The sequence below is a fragment of the Pleurodeles waltl genome, chromosome 7, assembly GCF_031143425.1.
Source record: "Pleurodeles waltl isolate 20211129_DDA chromosome 7, aPleWal1.hap1.20221129, whole genome shotgun sequence".
In the NCBI taxonomy this organism is placed as follows: Eukaryota; Metazoa; Chordata; class Amphibia; order Caudata; family Salamandridae; genus Pleurodeles; species Pleurodeles waltl.
In genome coordinates, this window is record NC_090446.1 from 1,112,041,302 (window position 1) to 1,112,064,002 (window position 22,701).

A 22,701-nucleotide genomic window follows, 5' to 3' on the forward strand; every position below is an offset into this window, starting at 1 on the left:
GCACGCGGTCTTAAAATGCCTTCTGAGCGGCTGATGAGATCTTCCTAGAATCTGGGGATGAACGCAGGGAGTTCCTGCTTTCTGCCATGTTTCTACCTCGAGACACCAAATTTATGACTTGGAAGGAATCAAGTGCAAAATATAGGCAGAACTCTCCTTCAACCGTGCAAGCTGGCACATAAGAAACTCCTAAAGTGACAGCTTTATGACTCCCCCCTCCCACACTTGTTATTCAAATACTAAAAAGAAAGCCATCTGTTGACCCTTCTAGACCAAGCAAACACCCTATCCCTCTTCCAACTCTATACTTTGGTAAAGCCCTTCAAAAGTTTACAGAGTACAAACCTGGAGATACACTACCAACAACCCGTGCACACCCCTCTATTTGGGATTCTGCTAAATACACTACAACAAGATGATACTCACCCACATTTACCAGCTCATAATATCTGCCCACCTCAATGATTTATCTTCCATGCTCATCATTCTGGGTCTTGCCACCTTGGCACAAGGTCACTAACAGTGCACCCTCCTGGCTCTTCTCTGACCTTTAATATCATCTTCATACCTGATGCTCCTCCAGGCCCATATCCACCATACTACACATAGGCTTCCAAAGCACTGGAGCACCAGTGACAGACTCCAGTATTTCAGTGGCATCTCAATGCTTGGTGGTTCAAGTTTGGTGTGTCCTGTTATCCTTTCATTAAAAACAAGTCAATTTGCTTTTCTTCTATTAGAAACTAACTCCAAGGTTCACTCTCTGCCAGCAGATACTGGATGGAAGTTTAATTCTGACCATCTTAAAGACTAAGATCATTTTTGATCCCTCATCCACTGCACCCACCCAATTTCACCCTATTCTTCTTGATAGTAAGTAGTGGATTTAATTTTGGTAGCAAAATGGAACTCCCCAACTTTTTTCATGTCTGTCAACCTCTCAGCATCACAAATTCTGCTCCACCTCTCCATTCATTCTGCTAAATCAAACAAATAGTACTGTTCATCACATGGTATTGGGGAGGAAAATAAGAACAGTTCCACGTCATATTCCAAGCAAGTCATCACTAGGAGCCCTTTCCTTAGGTAGCAGAAGATGGCAGGATCCCACTTATGATAAGACTGAAGTATGGGTGGACCGGCATTCAATGGAGATTAAAAGCAACTGTAGCACCCCCCCTAAGGGGCATCCAAGTCAAACAGCTCAGATCTAAACTTTGGGCAGAGCTGAGGAGATCTCAAAATAGGTGGGAATGAGCACTCTCTGCGCAGTTTCCCAAGCCCTTGGCTCTACTGAATATATTTAGGGGAACCACAGGTATGGAAGACATCTTAAACAGAGAATGTAGAATCAATCAGCCTGGCCTGTTGCACAATGTGGGCCAGTATATGCTTGATTCCTCCTGCAGATTCATGGCTTCCACAAACCCAGCAGGTTGAAGTGTGACAGAGGGTGCTGGGACTACAGAAGCACCCACCATTTGAAGATGTGTTGAATATTCCTTCTGCAATGGCACGTTCTGCCACTTTCTTATGTCCATATTTTCTGCCAGTGGTGCAATTAGGTCAGAAACTCAGTAGAATGAATGAGTAACTAGAGTTGTGGCACTGCAACATCACAATGACGTGCTTCCTTCTAACGGACACCAAAATGGCTGTAATTAATTTGTAAAACAAAATTGGGTGTGCATCCACCAATAGGGTTTGGTTGCTGTTACGCAGACTCAATACAGTAATTTCCTTCCCAATGATAGTTTGTCCAATAAAATACTCCATTGAGGTAGATATGTACACCCATTAGGACACTTTAGCATAATAATGAGCATTTGATTTCACCAGTAACATGTCACATTATGTGGCTCATAACTCTGGCCTCTATCATAGAGACAAAAATCTCATGGTGAGAGAAGGACTCACTTTTCACTCATGATGGCCTCCAGTGTGGCTTTGCTCTCGAAGGTTGGTGATGGAAAGACCATGGGGGTCCCATGAATGGCCATAACCATGGAACCCCCTACAGATGCCAGGCAATGGTACAGCGGGGCAGGTACAGCGCACCGGGCATCCTAGAAAAAAGAGAAGACGGTATTAAAAAAAGAAGAAATACTAGACAAACAGTGGAAGTGAGATCTGGGTTTAAGCTACGAAAATGGACAGAGTACTGAACAGAGAAGCAGGGAAATTCAAATAAAAATTGGGAACAAAGATCTAGACGAGAATGGGATAGGGGTGGGATACACGATTTAAGAAGCAATAAGTGCAGAGTTTAAGACTAAAAATAAACTATCATGTTTATAAAAGAAAGATCAGTTTGGAGAGAGGAGAAATAAGCCAAAGAAAAGGAGGGGGTGGAGAAAAGGATAGCAGTCAGGAGAGACTGTCATGGGTCAATTTTTTGTCTGTTTTGGGGACATTTATTTTAGCTTCGGTGAGGCCTGCGGCTTGTGCCCTTTTGCCTAGACAACACTGTTCTGTTTTCATTTATTCATTTTAAAATGGGCTGCTTTTCAGCTGTGATGTTTTATTTTTGTTATCACTTGTCACTAAGCGAAAGCATTGTTATGCATGACATCTTCTTTTATGTTCCTTGCCCTAGGGTTGACAAGCACAGAATGGGAACGGTACAAGGTAATGTTTGGTATTGCCGCCACAAGACTGCATGAACAATCTGTTACTTAGGCACATCTTCACATCAGGTCTAATTCGCAGAACAAAACCTTTATCTACATAATATCATGTGGACCAAGGGTCGTTAGAGAAGTCCTTCTGGCCAGGAATTCCCATCCATGCTGCACTCTATTTTGCAGTTGACCTCAGTCTTGTCTCTACAGCCTGATCAGGAGACGGAGGGCAGACCTTTGCGCCAAAGTCACATGGGTGGGTGCGTCTCTCATGGATTCTGAACAGACAGATTGGGCCAACACTGCCATGCTCTCGCTATAGGCTAGAGATAAGGCATTAGGTAGGAATCTCTTATCCATGTTAATTGCAATATTTGGAATTGTTCAATTTACATCACTGATTTTCACAATCCTAATTCTGTTATGTCTCATTATCCTCATTATTGTAGCTCATGCATTTTATCATAGATTGCAGTATTTTCAATAAATCTATCGAAAACTATTCTGCATCTTCTTTTTCTTTGCCTGTGTGTGTGTACGAGACCTGTTGCTGATGAGAGAAAAAGGTATGACTCATACACCGCGACTCCCCTGAGAAGTCACTACATTGTCATGCGCTAGACTGCCACAAATCACCTCCATCCTTTGTGTCTGGACGAGGTACTGCTAGCAAGCCACTAGGGTTGGGCCGAAAGTCGACCAAACTGGTGTGGGAGAAACTCTGTCACCCACAAGTGGTGGTGCTGCCACTCCAGTCCAGTAGTCTTGTGGAATCACGAGAGTCCCACAACAGGATATACGACATGGGGTGGTCAGAAATAAACTGTAAGATAGGGACAGAAAGAAGGATGACGGAGGGGAGACAGAATGAGGTGAGAGATAGACAGAAAAACAGAATTTATAGACAAGAGGGACAAGATGGTAGGCAGTGCGTCCATTTTTGTGATGAATTCTTAATGAGGAGCTGTCTGGAATTGTGCACCATGGATTCATTTTTCCTGCTTGTTCAAATCATTCTCTTCTCCTACATCCTGCTCATACTGGGCAATAAAAATGCAATATGTCTGAAGCTTCCCTAAGAAAATGAGGCCGAGTTTATCCATCCCTTAATGATCATGCTGCAATTAATTTACACTACAAGCCATTCACTGTCATTTCAATTTTCTATTTGAGCCTCTTATGTTCTCTCATCTCCATTCTAAGGTGGCAGTGATGTTGACTGACAGAACAGGGTCCATAACTACCACAAACGAATGGGGCATTACCAGAGATCGCATGAGGCCCTCCTGCCTGAACATGGCATTCTTCTGTAGGGCCCCCCTCATTCAGAGTTGAACAGTACTGGGGCTTGATAAAATCGAATGAGATTTTACTGTTATCATCCAGTAAATCTACCTCAGTACTGTGCAATTTCAAGTAAAACCTCATGGAATGAGGAATGATCATGTAGGACTGATTATTCGCAGCTGTAAAACGACACAAATATCTAAATTCTGTAAAGTTTAATATATACTGCTCTGAGTAGGTGTTAAATATACGCAGGGAACTTTTTTGGGGGGGGGGTTGTTGAGGGATGAGTGAGTGGGTTGGGGAAAGTAGGGTCAGGAAGGGAAAGCTGGTTTCTTGCAGAGGTGAGCATTGTATAACTCCCCCTCCCTTTGCCAGAATAAAAAAGGCGGATTAAGGCTTGGTAGCTGCTGCAGCCAAAGCCTCATCTGATTCTACTGCGATGGATTACCACACTAAAATCGGGTCTGGTTCTCCCACACCAAGAGAAACAGACCACTTGGTATCGGGCAGAGTTAAATTCCATGAGATAATTCAGCTCTGTCTGACTCATAAAGAGGGACTAAGGGTGGTAAGAGATGGAAGAGAAGTAGAAGGAAGCATTCTAGCATGAGGCAGAGATAAGTAGCAAAAGGTACACCTCAAGTGCGCACAGTGGCTTATGAGAGCAACTGAAAATAAATATATTTGGACTCAGTACAGCACGATATGATGAAGGGGACGGCCTTGCAACTCTTCAGTGCAAAAGGATAAGCTAGCCATCGAATATCAGCCTGCCAGACATTTGAGAACCTGGCTCTGTGCTGGCACCACTTTCAACAGACTCTGCGACTAAGGTTGGGAAAATAGTCTTACTTATACTACCATTGGGATCATCATCATCCATGCACTATCGGGTTATTCCTGTGGACCCTAGAACACTTACAAATAATACTTCAATGCAAATTGGGTCTTAAAGTATATAAATACAATTTTAAAATGCAGTCTGATTTTTTTCTAAACAGAAATTGCAAGCTAATGGAAGAAAGTGTTGCCCTTGGGACATTACCAGTTTTGCAACATCCACCATAACTCAGTTCCTCAGTTCTGGTTGAAGCTTCTTGAAATACACTATAGGTTTATTTCACATAAGGAGGCAGCACACCTCATGTCTGATGGCAATGACCATGGTAGAGAACGACTATCACTTTACCTTCTCCATCATGGAATCTACATCAGAATCAAGATGATTACAAAAGAAGAACAAGGAATAATCTTTTAAGAGGGGATGGAAAAGAAAATCTACATGAGAAAAAAAACTGAAAATATTCCTGAGAACAGATTGTTCTATCTAAGAATGCTGAATTGCACCCAGAATATGTTCTATAGAGCTCAGATAGAGTGGACTGCAGTGTGCAGAGTTTTCAAAGTAGAATGTGCCTTAACAGAGTAGCTGTTGCTGCCTGCCCACTAATCGAGTAAATTCTAGGTTTTCCTGGAATGGGCAGTTAACATTTTGAGAACATAAGCAACTGCAAGAAACTATTCACCTTAGACACCAGAGCAGAGTGGAGTAGGGCACAAAGTAGTTTATAAAATATCACATTTATTTTTGTCTAAATGATAACTCAACACTAGTTAATCATTTAAAGTATGTCTGAACTGTTCTGCTGGCGCTGTAGGATTGAAAAAGACAATTGTATTATGTATGGTTTTAGAAATCAGAAATTGCCTTATTTAGAGGAGTGAGAGTATGAGGAAAATCCATTATCAATTTGGAAAATAAAGAGACCTCATCATAGAAAAAGGCTACATTTCAATAACATTTCTACCCAAGGTTGTAGCTATTTAAAAAATATACTGTAGCTTCCACAACATATGGTTCATGTCTGACTCATGCATGAGTTTGAAATACGGGAATGCATTCATTTTATAACCCTACATTCCAAAGAAAGACCTGGTCTCCTAATATGGGATAATTCCCTGCAAAGCTCATGTAATGTCACCTCTGTCATGGTCAACCTCAATCTGACCACTAATCCCGCCAAAACGTTTATTTAAACCTTTGCACCAAAAATACCAAACAGAAGACTATAGTTAAGAAGTCCCTTACATGGACTATCATTTGACAGCCCTAATAGAAGGTATGATCCTTTGGAAACGAGGAGACTGTCATATATTAAACCTCTGGGAACTGGCTTTAGCTTCGCCTATAGGATAGACAATAAGCAGATCAGGTAGATGAAGATGTTCTACTCCAGCAAATACGTTCCTAAGGCTGTTTATGGAGCAGGTGTTTTGGGCTTTACAGAAGATTCTATTTTGCAAATAGAAGAAAACAGATTCCGTAGGAATGTGCTAGATTGCCACATAGAACACCTCACGTCATCTGCCATGAAGAGGCCGGACTTGAACACCTAGAAGATAAGATCACAGTGGCCCCAATTGTCTTACCGTTTTCAAACTGATAAAACCCTGTGGCTCACTTGAATAGGACAGGCACTTAGAATTGTGTATGCCTCATAAGGGAGCTGCAGTGCAATCCACATTGTATCCAGAAAATAGACAAGCAGTAGTTGACAGGAAAGCTTATGATGAGAAGAAATGTATATTGGGAGTCTGAAGTGGTCCTGGAACCATCAATGAGAGCCTTTACTGTTGTTAAATCTACCCAAGGCTCGGAACTCTTTTTGGAATAGGTAAACAATATTTATGAACATAATTTAACTAGTTTTAAAATTGACATTGCTCATCATATTCAATTTTGTAAAAGTGTGTCTTTTCTGGTGTTATTAATGTATGCCGCTGTAACAACAATTTGAGTTAATCTATGTTGTATTTCATGTTGTTTGCAACTTTTATAGACATGCTTACATTCAGTTTCGTGTCCCAGTTCTAAAACCTGTAAATTATACAAGCTGTCTGGAGGCTTTTTCATATGAGCAGATGTTACTGTCAATCTGGGGTTTGTGTTGCAGTTGGATATCTTCCAGCTAATGCTGTTAAATTGAGATCTGCATACTAGACGGATGCATATTTTTATACGGTAATATTGCTAAGCATTTTTTTTTATTGTCTGCGGTATACCTCATCAAATAAACTAATTATGACGATAATGTAAAAAGTCATATAATAATGGATAACAAAACACATTTCGGGTTGTGGTTTTCTCAAAGGACAGTAACAACAGCTCAGGGTACCAATAAAGAAAATATTAGAGCCTTACCTTGAACGTTGTAGCAGATACATGGAGACTGTTTCTCTAGATATTTCAGCGGAGTGCTGCGCCCCTAACATTAAGCCTCCAGTTGAAGGTAAGAGAGCGATGGAACCAAGAAGGGCAACACATCCATCCGCTTGTAAGAAGGCCAAAAAGTCAACTTCACTCCTTTTCTTTATTTAGCAGGAGCAGGAGGTCTGACTGAGCCCCTGAATATGTTTACCACTCTACATTATAGAGGTCAGACATGTGACCTCTCCATCCTCCTCGCACACTCAGGGCAACTTTTGAAAAGAGCAGGAAGGCATTCACAATCAGAAAAAAACACTTATTTAAAGACAAGCCTTAAGGCAAGAGCCTTCTGTGTTTTGGATTGACCTCAGATTGATTAAGAAGTGTGGGCACTAGACTGGTGCAGGGCCCCAAGGTTGCTGCAGGCTCAGAAGTGTCAAAGCAACAGCAACAAATTCCATATGCATTTTCTGTCTGTTTTGTTTCAGAAAACCTGAAATGTATTTATTTTTTACATTTTAAAACATTGTCTAGATCTAAATATTATTTGTAGTAGTCTTTTGAAAGCCCTTATGGAATATCCTACATGTCATATTTGATGACGATTCCCTGATGGAGAATTAAGTATGCTCATGCATTTTTTATTTCTGCACACAAAGAACATACTCAAATGTGTGTTTCTCTTTAGAGACCTCCTAAATAAAGCTATTTTTGCAAGGTGCTCAAGGTCTGCCTCTGTCATGCATCACTGACTTCTACTCTAGCAAGAGGGGTGTGAGTGGATAGATTTGTTCCAAAATCAGAGCACCAATATTTTTCCACTGAGTAGAAATCAGCCAGAGGTCATTAATACGCTATTTTGTTTTACTAACAGTGATCCTAGATTCCATTTCACTCAGAACACGTGTAGGAACTGAGGGGTGGTTTGTAGACAGAAGGGATAGAAGCATGGGTACACACACGCATGTACACTTCTATAAGTTTTATTCAGGTAAAAGTAGCTAGAAAAATGAATAAGACCGAGTGGTTTTTCGAGATCTATGTTCCAGAGTTTCCGAATCAAGTGTTTGGATTAGTTTTTTTCAGCTATGACTTTCTTTGACACCCACTTTGATTGGCAGCTCAAGTTTCGGCTGTTGTCTCCTCAAAATCAAAATGCTGAGAAATAATAACTATCCTTTGGAGGCAAGCACATTTGGTTACAGCATTTGCAGGATCTCATTTGTAGTACGCAAACTATCTCAACTTGGTCTTCCTTCAGCGTTGTTCCGTAAACTGCAAGTGGTCTAAAATAAGCAAACTACATTACTGGTAGGCGTGCCTTGTTTTGCTCGAATAAGCCTAATATTGCAGAAACTGCACTTGCTCCTGTTGATTTAAGGTATATGCTTCACGGCTATGTGTATGGTGCATAAATTATGTTTAGGAGAAGCCCAGCCTTTGTCAAAAGCAGCTTACAGAACTACTCTTTTAGGAGAAGTCTTCACTCCTTTTCAACTAACTTATTCGTGTTATCAGATTTCATAAAACTAATTTACGCTTTCAAAAATCTTTAATTAATTTCAGATGAGAATGAATGACCTAGTTGTTTAAACATGCCTTTAAACATTTATAAGGAGTATGCTTTCTGTTCGGGCATGCACACTTCTTCAGAGCTTAGACACTATTGGTGTCAATGGGCTTTATTAATGCATAGCAACACAACAACAGAATATGACATAACATCTGGAGCGGGAGTGCCTCTGTGAGAGTCGCTTAGTGATGATGATTCATTAGAGTGCATAGGTGTGTGCACGTTGCACTCCTGAAAGTGTGTGCACAAGTGGTAATTGTGAGCTATGTGTTGATCTTCTTACTTATGGAAGAGGAACACCTGAATGCAAATGTGTGTTTGTGTGAAATCGGAATTTTTGACCATAAAAGTGTTTAAGTGATTTTGTATGGTGTGTATATGTGTTTGTGAGGGACACAGTCCTTGAGTACAGTTAGGTAGCGTGTATGAGTGTAGGATGCATAATTGTTCACAACCACTTTGAAAGTCTAATAAGACAACAACAAAATGGTTTCCACCCCGACACACCCTTTGCTCACCCCTCACCAGGGTGGGTTCTTAACACATGTTGGTCATGTAGGAAAGGTACACAGGCTGATGATGTTGCTACGGTGTGAAAACGAATCCTCTATGGCTTTGTAAAGAAAACAGAAAGTATTTTGTTTGCAAAATTCCAAGGGAGTCTTCAGTTTCACTATTTATGCTGGGACTACCCTTGCTGTGTCCAAACCAATATCTATATGTGACTCCCCTTGTTCAGGCCTTACTACCCAGAATGTTCTTAAAGAATAAGAGTCGGGGAGTTAGCATAGTGTAAACATACAGTACCAATTATAGGAAATTATCCATTATAGGAAATTATCCAATCTAAAACAGTTGTGATAGTAGTCTATAACAGGACCTATAATGTATTCGAATAGCATCTCACCTGACAATATTATCATAAAATTCAGGCTATCATGTGAGCCTTCAATGCAACCTGGAGAGAATGCTGAGGGTTCTTCTAAATGGGAACATCCCACATTGCCCCCTCTTGCAAAACTACTCATGGCTGTCCTGATGAGACCACTGAAGGTCATCCTAATGAGACCACCAGGATCCCTACAAAATCTGAACATTACCCCAGGGCCGGGACTCAACAGCCCTCTTGTTAGAAATTGGGTCTTTGGTTGGCAGTCAGGTTACCCCCTGTCCAAGCAAGGACCCTCACTCTAGTCAGGGTAAGTCACACACAATCCAAATTATCCTGTGCCCACCCTCTGGTAGCTTGGCACTGAGCAGTCAGGCTTAATTTAGAAGGCAATGTGTAAAGTATTTGTGCAATAAATCATGCAGCAACACAGTATAGCACCACGAAAATACAACACACAGAGTTTAGAAAAATATATAATATGTATCTGGATAAATGCAGGTCAAAACAATTAAAATGCAATAAGTATATTTTGAGATATCACTGTAAATGTGATATAAAGTGTCTTAAGTCTTTTAAAAACAATCACAGTCTCTTTCAAGCACAAAGTACCTGGTACGCGTGCAAAATCTCCACAAAGAACTGCAGAGGAGATGCGTGGAAACAAAGGGGTGTGCGCCGATTTCTCGGACCGCACACAGCGATGCGTCGTTTAGTTTTCACACAGGGATGGCTGTGCATCGATTTCCGGTGCTCGGTCGTAGATCCTCTTGGGTTGCGGGGTTTTTGGACACCCCGGGGACGATGTGTGGATTTCCTGCAGTGACAGGACGAAGTCACAGGAGCTGCATCGATTCGGTGGGCGTTGCATCTAATTTTCTACCTCATGGCAGGCGCTGCGTCGATTCCTCTCTGGAAGTCGGGCTGCGTCATTCCGGCTCGGCTGTGCGTCGATCCGGTGGGCCGTGCGCCGAATTTCCAGTCGCTACGCTGGCACTGCGTCGGTCTTCTCGATGCGAACTCGGGCTGCACCGCTCCGGTTCAGCGTGCTTTATATTTTCACCATGGTGCAGGCTGTGCTTCATTTCTGGCAGGCTGTGCATCAAATTTAGCCACACAAGGAGTCCTTCTTGTAGAGATGAAGTCCTTTTGGTCCTGAGACTTCAGTGAACAGGAGTCAAGCTCTATCCAAGCCCTTGGCGAGCACTTCTTCACCTCAGCCAGAGAGCAGAAAGGCAGCAGTCCTTCACAGAAATCAGACAGGTGAGTCCTTTGGGCAGCCAGGCAGTTCTTGGCAGGATGCAGGTTCTGGTTCAAGTTTCTTCTCCAGGAAGTGTCTGAGTTGGTAGGGGCAGATGCCCTGTTTAAATACCCAAATGTGCCTTTGAAGTGGGGGAGACTTCAAAGAGTGGCTTAGAAGTGCACCAGGTTCTCTTTCAGTTCAATCCTGTCTGCCAGGGTCCCAGTATGGGGTGTGGCAGTCCTTTGTGTGAGGGCAGGCTACTGTCCTTTGATATGCAAGTGTCAGGCCCTCCACCCTCCCAGCCCAGGAAGACTCATTCAAAATGCAGATGTATGCAAGTGAGGCTGAGTATCCTGTGTTTGGGGTGTGTCTGAGTGGATGCACAAGGGAGCTGTCAACTAAACCCAGCCAGACGCGATTGTAAGGCACAGAAGGATTTAAGTGCAGAGAAATGCTCACTTTCTAAAAGTGGCATTTCTAAAATAGTAATATTAAATCCAGCTTCACCAGTCAGCAGGATTTGGTATCACCATTCTGGCCATACTAAATATGACCTTCCTACATCTTTCAGATCAGCAGCTACCACTCAAACAATGTATGAGGGCAGCCCCAATGTTAGCCTATGAAGGGAGCAGGCCTCACAGCAGTGTAAAAACGAATTTGGGAGTTTTACACTACCAGGACATATAAACTACACAGGTACATGTCCTGCCTTTTGCCTACACAGCACCATGCCCTGTGGGTTACCTAGGGCATACCTTAGGGGTGTCTTATATGTAGAAAAAGTGGAGTTTTAGGCTTGGCAACTACTTTTAAATGCCAAGTCGAATTGGCAGTGAAACTTCACACACAGACCTTACAGTGGCAGGCCTGAGACAAGGTTAAGGAGCTACTTAAGTGGGTGGCACAATAAGTGCTGCAGGCCCACTAGCAGCATTTAATCTACACGCCCTGGGCACATATAGTGCACTCTACTAGGGACTTATAAGTAAAATAGTCCAACTGGGTATGATCCAATGTTACCATGTTTAAAGGGAGAGAGCATATGCACTTTAGCACTGGTTAGCAGTGGTAAATTGCGCAGTCTTAAAACCAGTAAAAACAGTATCTAAAAAGTGGAGGGAGGCAAGCAAAACGTTAGGGGTGACCACCCTAAGGCTGTCAGGTCTAACACCTCTCAAATCACTCTTACCAGCTCAGCCCTAGCCAAGTTCTTCAGATGGGAGCTGACTTTAGCATTAGAATGAGATCACATGAAAGCATTATCGCCAATGGACATTTGGGTGATACTACCACCTGAGACACCTGCCACCAGAGAATAGAGCTGTGACCCCAACTCAGTTAATTTAGATACAAGCACCTCAGAGCATTAGGATGAACCACCTCATTTCCTATCACTCGGATACGGTCCGTAAGCATGGAATTCCAATTGGGCCCCCTTTCATGGCCTATGGTGAGGAGCTGCCCTCTTTAGGGAATTCACACAAGATGCCCCTCTTGAAATGCAGTTAAGACACCCCTGTAAGTATCATCATAAGGATCCTTCTAACAAAGGCATTTCCTTGAATCCGCCACAAACAATTCATTTAAGCGGTCTACATGCAATTGTTTACGGTCTACCGCAAGTCATTCAGATAAGGCCTCATCCCATAGGCCTTTCGAAGGTACATCCAATCAGAGTATCAGGGGGAAACCCCTTGAAGCAATTATATGAGATGTCTCCTTGCAGCTTAATGGGATGATTCAGGGAATCCTCTGACAATCCTTAGGGCATCTGGATGAGACCTGGCGAAATCTAGGAATATCTTCCCTCCAGATCATGAATTATTCCTCTGCTCATGAGTGTGTGTCTCAGTTAGTTTCCTACTGAACTCAGTGCATAACAAAATTAAGTACATAATATGCTGGTTTCAGAAAAGTCCATGCTTACCTCTCTCCAGGCAAAGCCATTCCGATGTCCAATCAGATTGGCATTATTCACAATGTTGTGGTGGGACAATGTGACCCCCTTAGGGTGACCTGTTGTTCCCTTGAAAAGAAGAAAGATCATAGTTAGGGACACATATTCAACAGTGCTTTCTAAGCACATCCAAGGAACACCATCTAAGATAATCAGGCCACATTGAATTGCTGAGAAGGCTCAATAATAATCAATTAAAAGGAATAAAGGAATAAAAATAAAGGAACCCAGCAATGGTTTTATACCAGAGGCATATTATGACCAGAGATTAGCTCCAAATACACGCAACAGGGTCCTAATGCTCTGGACTGGCGAGAGACTGCTACAACACTGAGCAAAGGCAGATAGGCACACCAAATGAAGGTGTCATACTAGTGACACCCTGCAAGAGTAGAGCATGAGACACACACAGGGAGGATACATTCTAGAGACACCAAGAGAAGACATGGTGCTCAAGGCACTGAGGAAGGCAGTAATGTTTGGAATACCAAAAGAAGGTTGAGTTCAAGAGTGAGAGGGCTGAGTGCTAGGAACTTCCTGTGAAGACTGAGCACTAGCAACACCCAGTGAAGACTGAGAGAAAGGGACAAACTTTCAGGATTCAATGCTAGAACCACCCAACCAGGGCCAAGAGGGAGGATTCAGTGCTACAGACTCCCCAGAAAAAATTAAGTGCTCAGTAATCTGAGTGATGATTAATGGCTGCAAACACCCAATGAGAATTACTTGCTTCGCCTAATGGTCATAACACTTAGTAAGGGTCTTCAAGCTAAGCGAGGGCTTTTGCTACAGACTACAAGTGAGAGGCGAATGCAGTGGGTGGCTATTTTTGAAATTACATTTCCAGAGAATTACAGGTGCAGGTGGACTAAAAGCACTTCCCTTAAAGATTTACATGGCACATGTCCTCCAGTTGTGTGTCAATGTATGTATTAATGTGCCACAAAAACAATAAGGGACAGAGGGCTACATGTACAAATATTTAGATTTGCGATTTCCTAATTGCGATTCCATGCAAATCGCAATTAGGGAATCGTAAATCCAAATGTAAGTAACTTTACTGTTTCTTTTGCAATTCCCCGTGGGTTGCAAATAGACCTGCCTCATTAATATTAATGAGGTAGGTCACAATTTGAGAACCACCGGGAATCGCTAAAATCACAGGGATGGTGGCCTGCTGGTGTCAGCAGACCATCATGTCTGTGATTGCTTTTAAACAAAGCAATCTTTTTTTTTTAAATGCAGCCCATTTTCCTTAAAGGAAAACAGGCTGTGTTTAAAAAGAAAGAAAATGAAACGTTTTAGTTTCATTTTTGAAGAGTAGGCAGTGGTCTGTTGGACCACTCCCTTCTCTTCAAGATCGTTTTCGCATGCATTCACAAAGGGGGAGGGGTCCCTTTGCGAATGGGTTAGCACCAATTCGAAATTGGTTCTAATTGTGATTGTTTTGCGACCGCATTCACAGTCACAAAACAATCATACATACCATTTAGATTCGTTATTAGGAAGGGATGCCTTCAATACGCCCCTTCCTAATACCGAATCGCAAAACCTAAATTGCGATTCGGCAACAAGTTACTGAATTACATTTTGGGCCTTGTACATCCCAAAAAGCATTTTTCTAGTCGCAAACGTGACGATTCTGCAAATCGGCCTGAGACTACAAAAATGCTTTGTACATGTGGCCCAGAGTACTTAAGGGCCTTGTAGAGGCAGAGTTTAGACACTTACAGATGTAAACTGGATGTTAATGGGATCATCGCAGCACAATTCTCGCTCCGTTTTGTGAAGCTGCTCCACATAGCGTGTGCTCCCCGCTTGAAACACCTCACTCAGCTGGAACGTCCCTGGCATCTTGGTGTCAGTGACAATAACGGTCCTCAGGTCAGGGAGCCTGAAAGAAAATGTATGTTTGAGCAAGTGCATCCACTCACTGGATGAAGTTACCCCACAATCTCCAACCTGCATGTCCAACAAGGTATTCTATCCTAATAGTCTAGGTCCCATCTGCAAACCTTCAGTCACAACCTCAGAGCCACTCTGACAGGATTTACAGATGGGCTAAACAATTGCATGGAATAAACTATTATAATGGGAACATGGGGGAGATGGGCAAACATATCATACATATTGACATATGCACTCTAGGCCACTGCACGTTACTCTGCACCACTCTAGGCCACTGCACTCTACACCACTGTATTCTATGCCGCTCTGCACCATTCTATTCTACGCCACTGTACTCTATGCCACTCCACTTTACGCCACTGCACTCTATGTCACTCTTCTCTACTTTGCCAATACACTCTATGCCACTGCACTGTACACTACTATACTCTATACCTCTGCACCAACCTACTCAAATGTACTCTAACCCAGTGCACTATACTCCACTCTATGCTCACCACTCTACGCCACTGCACTCTACACCATTCTAATCTATGCCACTCTATGCCTTTGCACTCCATGCCATTGTGCACTTCTCTGAAGTACTCCAGTCTAATTCACTGCACTCTATGCCACTTTACTCTTCACCACTCTACACCACTGCATTTTACGCCACTGTACTCTACACCACTTTACGCCTTTACATTCTGTTGCACTCTACTCTATACCACTCTATTGAACAACACTGGACTCTACTCCATACCATACTACTCTATACCACTGCACTCTACTCTGCACCACTCCATGCCACTGCACACTACGCCACTGCACGCTACTCCAGGCCACTATACTATGGGGTGCCCCACTCTACGCCACTTTCCTCTCCATCACTCCATGCTGCTGCACTTTATAACCACCATCAACACCACTCTAGTCAACATATTCTGTACCACTCTACTCTACTGTGATGCTATTAATTGTGTTTGACCAATGAGTTTGTGTTTCACCACTGCGCATATTAGTTGCTCAATGTTCACCAGTAGCACATTGTATGTTTTGTTCAGTTTAGCCGCCTATTGGCTTTGACATGGCATTAGACATTACATTCTGTATTCACTTTAGCTGCCTATTGGCTTTGACATGACATTAGACATTACATTTGATATTTAGGTTAGCTGCCTATTGGCTTTAACGTAGGGTTAGACATTGCAGCTGAGACATTACAGATGTCTGTGTTTTTCCAAGCTGTGTTTTTCCACAAGATGGACCAAGCTGTTTTCTTCACACCAGACCTTAGCTGATAAGAGCACGTAGATTTTGTGTTTACCTCGCAATCCAGCCTGAGAGCGAGTGAGCTCACTAGAATTGGCCGCTCTCCAAGGTTCTTTGGCTCTCACACTGAGTTTGCTTTTAAGGATGACTCTGGGCTACTTTGAGTTAGATTTGAATCTGCTTGACTTCAGACTGGAACTAGACGTCAGTTGCCTGTCTCCTGTTTGGGTAGAGAATCTCTTTCTCGCAGTTGACCGGAGTCATCAACTTGCAGACCCCAGAAAGATGAAGCTGAATATAGGCCCTACTTGCCCATACGGTGATGAATTTTGACTTTTATGCTTTGCTTTGAAGTTATACTATAAATGTCGTCACCTATATTTGCTGTGTACATTGCAACTGAGAAGTACTTTGATATTTTTTGCTTTCATTGCTGCGACTACTTTTAAACGTGTGCTTCCAATCTACTAATTTCGTCTCTCAGGAACTTGTGGGTGGGGAATTAATAACAATAAATGTCTTCTTTAAACTCAGAAGTGTATTCCAGAGAGGTTCTGTAAGCTCAGATATGAGATAAGTGGGAAAGCAGAACATCTACGTCACTGCACTTTGCGACTCACCTCTCTATTCTAGGCCACTGCACTCCACTCTGCACCATTCTACGCCACTACACTCTATGGCAAGGCACTCCACGCCATTCTACTCTGTGCCACTGCATTCCACTCTGCAGTAATCTATATAACTCTACACTATGCCACTGCAATCTATGCCACTCTACTCAGCACCATTTTACCCCACTGCACTCTAGGGCACTGAACTCTACTCTGTGCAACTCTATGCCACAGTATTCTACTCAACCCTGCACCACTGTACACCACTGCACTCTACTCTACACCACTCCATGCCACTGCACTCTACACTACTGCACTCTACTCTAGACCACTGCACTTTACACCACTGCACTCTATCACTCTGTAACAATCTCGCTAAGCTACTCTGCACCACTCTACTCTACGCCATTGTACTCTATGCTACTGCACTCTACGCCACTCTTCTCTACATTGCACCATTCTACTCTATGCCACTGCACTCTACTCTGCATCACTCTTCTCCATTGCACTCTACCCCAGTGCACTATACTCCACACTACTCTCACCACTCTATGCCACTGCACTCTATACCACTGGTCTCCCATCTACACCACGGAACTCTACTCCACTCCACTCTATGTTATTCCACTCTGCGCCACACCATTCCACACAGTGCACCCTACCTCACCCCACACAGTGCCACTCTACACCACGCTAATCTCCGCCACTCTGTTCTATCTCACTCTACTCTACTCCATGCCACTTCACACCAATCTACGCATGCCACTCTACTCTATGCCACTCTTCAACTGTACTCTACGCCACTGCACTCTATTCTACACCACTCTATTTTATTTACATATTTAAAACACATATAAGCACACTACGAGCTTGGAGGTATTCTGGAGCCATGGGCCTATATGAAGACACGGTGTATACTGCTATCTAGGGGTGTAGCTGTGATCCAGTAGTTCCATGGGAAAGAGCGATGTTTTAAGGGGTTTTCTAAATAATTTTAGATTCATTGCAGGTCTTAGGGCGACTAGGAGCTTGATCCAAAGCTCAGCTGCTCTGACCATGAAAATACGACCGCCCAGTTCTTATTTTTTTACAGACTTTTGAAATGCAGATGAAGTCTGCATTTGCTGAACGAAGGTGTTTCTCTGCGGTAATATATTTTTTATCTTCTTTGTAGCGGCAGAGGTCCTTTTCCCTGAAATGCTTTGAGGACTAAACACAATGCTTCAAAGGCTATCCTCTGCTTTATTGGAAGCCATTGAAGTTGCTTCATAGCACTGGAGGCAGATGGTCTCCTTGGTCTATTCAAAGCCAGTTTTGCGGCCGAAGCCTGGACTCCATGCAGTCTCTTTAGCAGGTAATCTGGTACTCTAAGTAGCAGTGCGTTACAGTAGTCAAGTCTACTAAGAATCACACTGCACAATCAAGGATTTTACCTGCGGTGGCAGCATTGGTAAACGTTTTCTTCGGCCTCTGAGAAACGCAAAGCAAGTGCCTGCCACGCTGTTTACATGGCTCTCCAATTTAGTTTCTGTGGTCAGCAGCCAGAAATGCAGAGGTAGTTTCATGGGAATTTTTATTTGTGGGCAGCACAGGAACTCGGTTCCCTCCTCACTGGATTTTAGCAAGTTACTATCTAGCCTTTTGACTGTCATTTATGTCATTTATTCAATTATGAAAAGAGACCAGAACGTCCAGTTTGTTGCTTTCAATGGACAAGATCAGCTGTGTATCATCAGCATAATTAACCATGCTGATGTTGTGGGACTTGATGAGAGTTATAAAGGCCTCATATAAATGTTAAAGAGGATCGGACTGAGTGACAATCCCTGTGGGGCTCCATGCTCAATGGTTTTAAAGTCAGCAGTAAGGAGGCAGCAAGACCGCTTGACATCGATCTGACAAGTAGGAGCTCACCCAGTTCAGAACAGTCCAACTGACCTCAGTCCTAGATAGTCTTGCCAGTAGTGTCTTATTGTTTACCGTATCAAAAGTGTCTGATTGATTGAGCAATGTCATTACTGCTGATTGATCGCTGTCCACCCTCACCTGGAGTTCGTCCATGGCCAAGATCAGAGCAGATTCTGTGCCCTGTCTCCCTGAATCCGAACTGCTCCTCCTCAAGGAGATTTTGGTCTTCAAGGTGAGGGAAAAGGATTTCAAGAAGTGTTATAGGGTTTGTACCAGAAAAGGCAGAAGCATATTGGCCTATAGTTACTGAGGACCAAGGGATCTGCAGAAGGTTTCTTCAGCAGAGGACTAACTATAGCCTTTTCCGGGCCCATACCAGTTTCCAGTGATTCGTTGCATATTTGTTATATTGGGGGAATAGTTCACCTGACATGTCTTACCAGACTTTGTATGGTAGTGGGTCTAGGGGTGGCACAGAATTAGTTGACAGTGCTAATGCTCTAAAGCTCTAGTCAGTCATAGGTTCAAAGGAATCTAGCTTAAAGATGTGGCTCTACACCAATCCGGTCGACTCTACGCCACTCTAGCTAGCCTACTCACATCTATTCTACACCAATCCACCCTAAGCCACTGCACTCTAAGCCAGTCTACTTCACTCTACGCTAGGCCACTTCATATCAATCTAAGCCATACCACTTGACTCCATTGTATGCTATGTCACCCCATACTGCTGTGCAACATGGCAAAAAGGCACGGGCAAAGCCAATAGCTCTGGCATAGGCGAAACCTATTGGCTTTGCCAATGCTTGTTTGTTTTAGGCTGTTCAGCATGTCCTTGTCCCTCTACTGGAGCAATCCATGTCTACTGTAGGCTTAAACAAGTGCTAATTTTCTGTAAACAGACCTTCAAAATTTGTTCTCATCTTGTCACATTTGCTATGCATTTAAGGACAGAGGTCAAATGTCAGGGTCTGTCTTCCGAGACAGCTGTGTGTTTACTTTTCTTTCTCTGACTTCAAAGTGAGAGGATTTATCTGAAAATCTGGGGATGTGATAGGAAAGGCTTTTTTCTAGCACACGACAGAATGTAAAAGTCTGTAAAGTAACTGTGAATATATCAGAATTAGGAAATCACAAATGTAGCACGTTTTGTAGTTCTGAAGTGTGACAGAAACAAATAATTTAATATGAACAAAACAAATACACTAGGATTTCCACACATTATTGTTTGTGTGCTGTGTAGTTTTGTCAGTAAAACTGTACGTCTGTGCAAATGCAATGGTCATTTCAATTGAAAATGTGTTGTCTGTAACAGCAGTGCACTACCACACAATGCATACTCCACTCTCCGCCTCTCCACTCTTTAACACTCTACACCTTTTGACTCTATGCCAATCCACAGCACTCCAGTCAATGCCACTCCACTCAAAGACAGTCTATGCCACTTTACTCCTATCTACGCTACTCCGCTCTATATCACTCCATGAGATTCTATGCCACTCCACTCAATGCTACTCTGCTCTACAACACTCCTCTATACACCACTCCATTCTAAGACACTTTAATCCACTCTATGCCATTCCAGCTCTTTTCTAATCTTTTCCCATACTGAGAAAGTTTGGAAATGTATTCATGACAAGGGCAGCAGTAAATTTCTTCCATGGTTGGGTAAAAAGTGGATGGAGGGAAAGTGAACTTGTAAACGCTCAAAAGATTTTTGCAAGAGCAAATCTACATATACATATTTGTTCATGCATAAATGCTATTCCCCCATCTTGTTTAACACATTAAGGCCCTCATTTCGACCCTGGCGGTCATAGACCGCCAGGACCGCGGGTGACTGAAGCACCGCCAACAGGCTGGCGGTGCTTCAAAGCCCATTCCAACCGCGGCGGTAAAGCCGCGGTCAGAAAAGGGGATCCGGCGGTTTCCCGCCGGCTTTCCCCTGCATGGGCTGAATCTCCATGGCGGCGCTGCTTGATTCCGACCCCCTTCCCGCCATCCTGTTTCTGGCGTTTTTTACCGCCAGGAACAGGATGGCGGGAACGGGTGTCCTGGGGCCTCTGGGGGCCCCTGCACTGCCCATGCCACTGGCACTGGCTCATGCCCGGGCCTGTAGAACCCAGCAGAATCCTTGCCCTGGCTCTCCCTGTTAATTTGTTGACTCACCCCCTTCTACAAGAAATCATAACACATACTAATGCAGATGACACTCAAACAAAGGCTGGCTTTAAAATGTTTAATTATATATTTATGACAAGTTGGGACATGCGTGGGAGGGTGCTTGAATGGGTCGAGGAAGAAAGCATTATAATGAACAAGTTACTTACCTCCAGTAAGGCCTTATCTGGTAGGGACAACATCTAGCTGCAGATTCCTTACCTTTGAATTCTCCTCAGGTGTCACACTGTATCAAGAAGATTTTTGTGAGCAATACCCCTGTGTACCATTTGGTGGCATCGATCTGCTCCGATATGACGTCGCAGGTCCTATATAGGTGCTACCCCGGCGCGCTGATGTCAGTTCTTTTCTTTACGTGGCAGGTAAGAGATCTGCAGCTAGAAGTCTCTATCAGATAGCACACTTACTTCAGTTGCAATAGTAATTGATATCCAGACTGTCAAGGAACTTTATTTGTTGAATAAAACTTTTATAAAATTCACCCAAGATTACTGAGGGGATGAAAATATGCTTTGGGTCTTTAGAGGTGAGAGGGCGGGTGCAGGGTGGGCTATGTGTCAAGGACAAAGCAGGACTTTTCTCAAATTGGAGGTGACATCATATTGCCATCCAGGAATCACTCCTGCCTGGCAAAGCAAGTGAATGGCAAAAAACAGAATGCATTTGCACTGTGATATATATATATATATATATATATATATATATATATATATATATATATATATACACAAAAATTAACAAGGAGAACCAAGGCAGTGTCAAGGGACTGGCTCAGCTTTTAAAGCCCATGCACAAGCTGAAAATATTTGCTATGCAATTCATACAACAAACAATGTAAAATATGAGACTCTTCAAAATGAAAAAAATATATATTTATGTATGGAAACTTTGACATTGATAGGACACATTTTAGCACTGCATACAGAAGTACTAGTTAAAAGTGATAGATGTATACAACATGTAGTCTGAACTCACAAATTTGAAAATACTTTCATACCCAATAATAAAGTAAAAGGAGTTTTAATGAAATAAAACATGTGCCTTAGATCACAATGATTAAGAGGGGAAGCTATGATTTACCAACGTTTTCTAGTTTCACTGTGTAGAAATCAGCCAGTAAATGAGTATCTATTTATGTTTCCTCATGTAATGATTTTGTTTTTACCTCAGTGCATTTTTCGAAATATAGCACAAACCTGATCCAAAGATATTGGAGCACTTTACCTGAGCACCAGTTACAGTACACAAGGTCCCATTCATTATTTATAGGCATGGGGAGATTCAGTGATTTGCTAAGAATCACAGAATGTTGAGCCAATGAAGAAAATCGAACCTGGTTCCGCAGTTCTGGCTGTAATGACACATCCCGGGGGGATGGAAGAAGGCAGGCAAAAGCCACACAAAAGCTTGGTTCGTTATGGGCTCAAGGCTACAGCGGGACCTCGAGCTGAGCCAAACCAGGCTTTAGGCTCGAACTTCCAGTGGCTTGCCCACTTATAATAAATATATATATGTTCAAAGAAAAAAACTAAACGTTACACCTTCTTATAGTTCAGAAAATGTTATTTATTATTTCTATACAAACCAAACTTAAAATACACAAACAGTAGAAACTCTTCAGTTATATTTATGGCTTATATTTATTTGTTGTGCACCACCTTTGCATTATATAACTTTATTTATTCTTTAGCTACAAAAAAACTTAAAGTACACAAAATTTTGATTTAAAAACCGATACCTTTAATTTATAATTTACACAGCAACTTCAAATTATTATAATTTGTGCCCCTCCATACACAGTATACTCAACTAAGTAGCCACACTACATTAACCATAACTCGGCACTCTCCCATGTACTGTGTTTTCACAAAATATATGATCTGCGATGTCATTGCTCTTATTGTAGTTAATATTATTTTAGATAGTATAACTGATATTATATAAAAGGGTATAAGCCGTACATGGAGAAGGTGCAAGTTATAGTTAATGTAGTGTGGATACCTAGTTGAAAACACATTGTACTAAAGTGTGCGAGTTATAATTTGAAGGTGTTGCGTA

At 42.5% G+C, this 22,701-nt stretch overlaps 1 protein-coding gene across 1 annotated transcript in view; it reads right to left on the reverse strand.

Moving 5' to 3' along the window:
* ACSF2 (acyl-CoA synthetase family member 2) overlaps positions 1–22,701 on the reverse strand; it is a 599,164-nt gene that overhangs the window by 285,526 nt on the left and 290,937 nt on the right. Inside the window, exons 6-8 of the mRNA XM_069200070.1 lie at positions 14,516–14,678; positions 12,755–12,853; positions 1,918–2,066 (exon numbers count right to left, since the gene is read on the reverse strand). Of these exons, the coding sequence (XP_069056171.1) occupies positions 1,918–2,066; positions 12,755–12,853; positions 14,516–14,678 (411 nt within the window). The remainder of the gene's footprint in view (positions 1–1,917; positions 2,067–12,754; positions 12,854–14,515; positions 14,679–22,701) is intronic.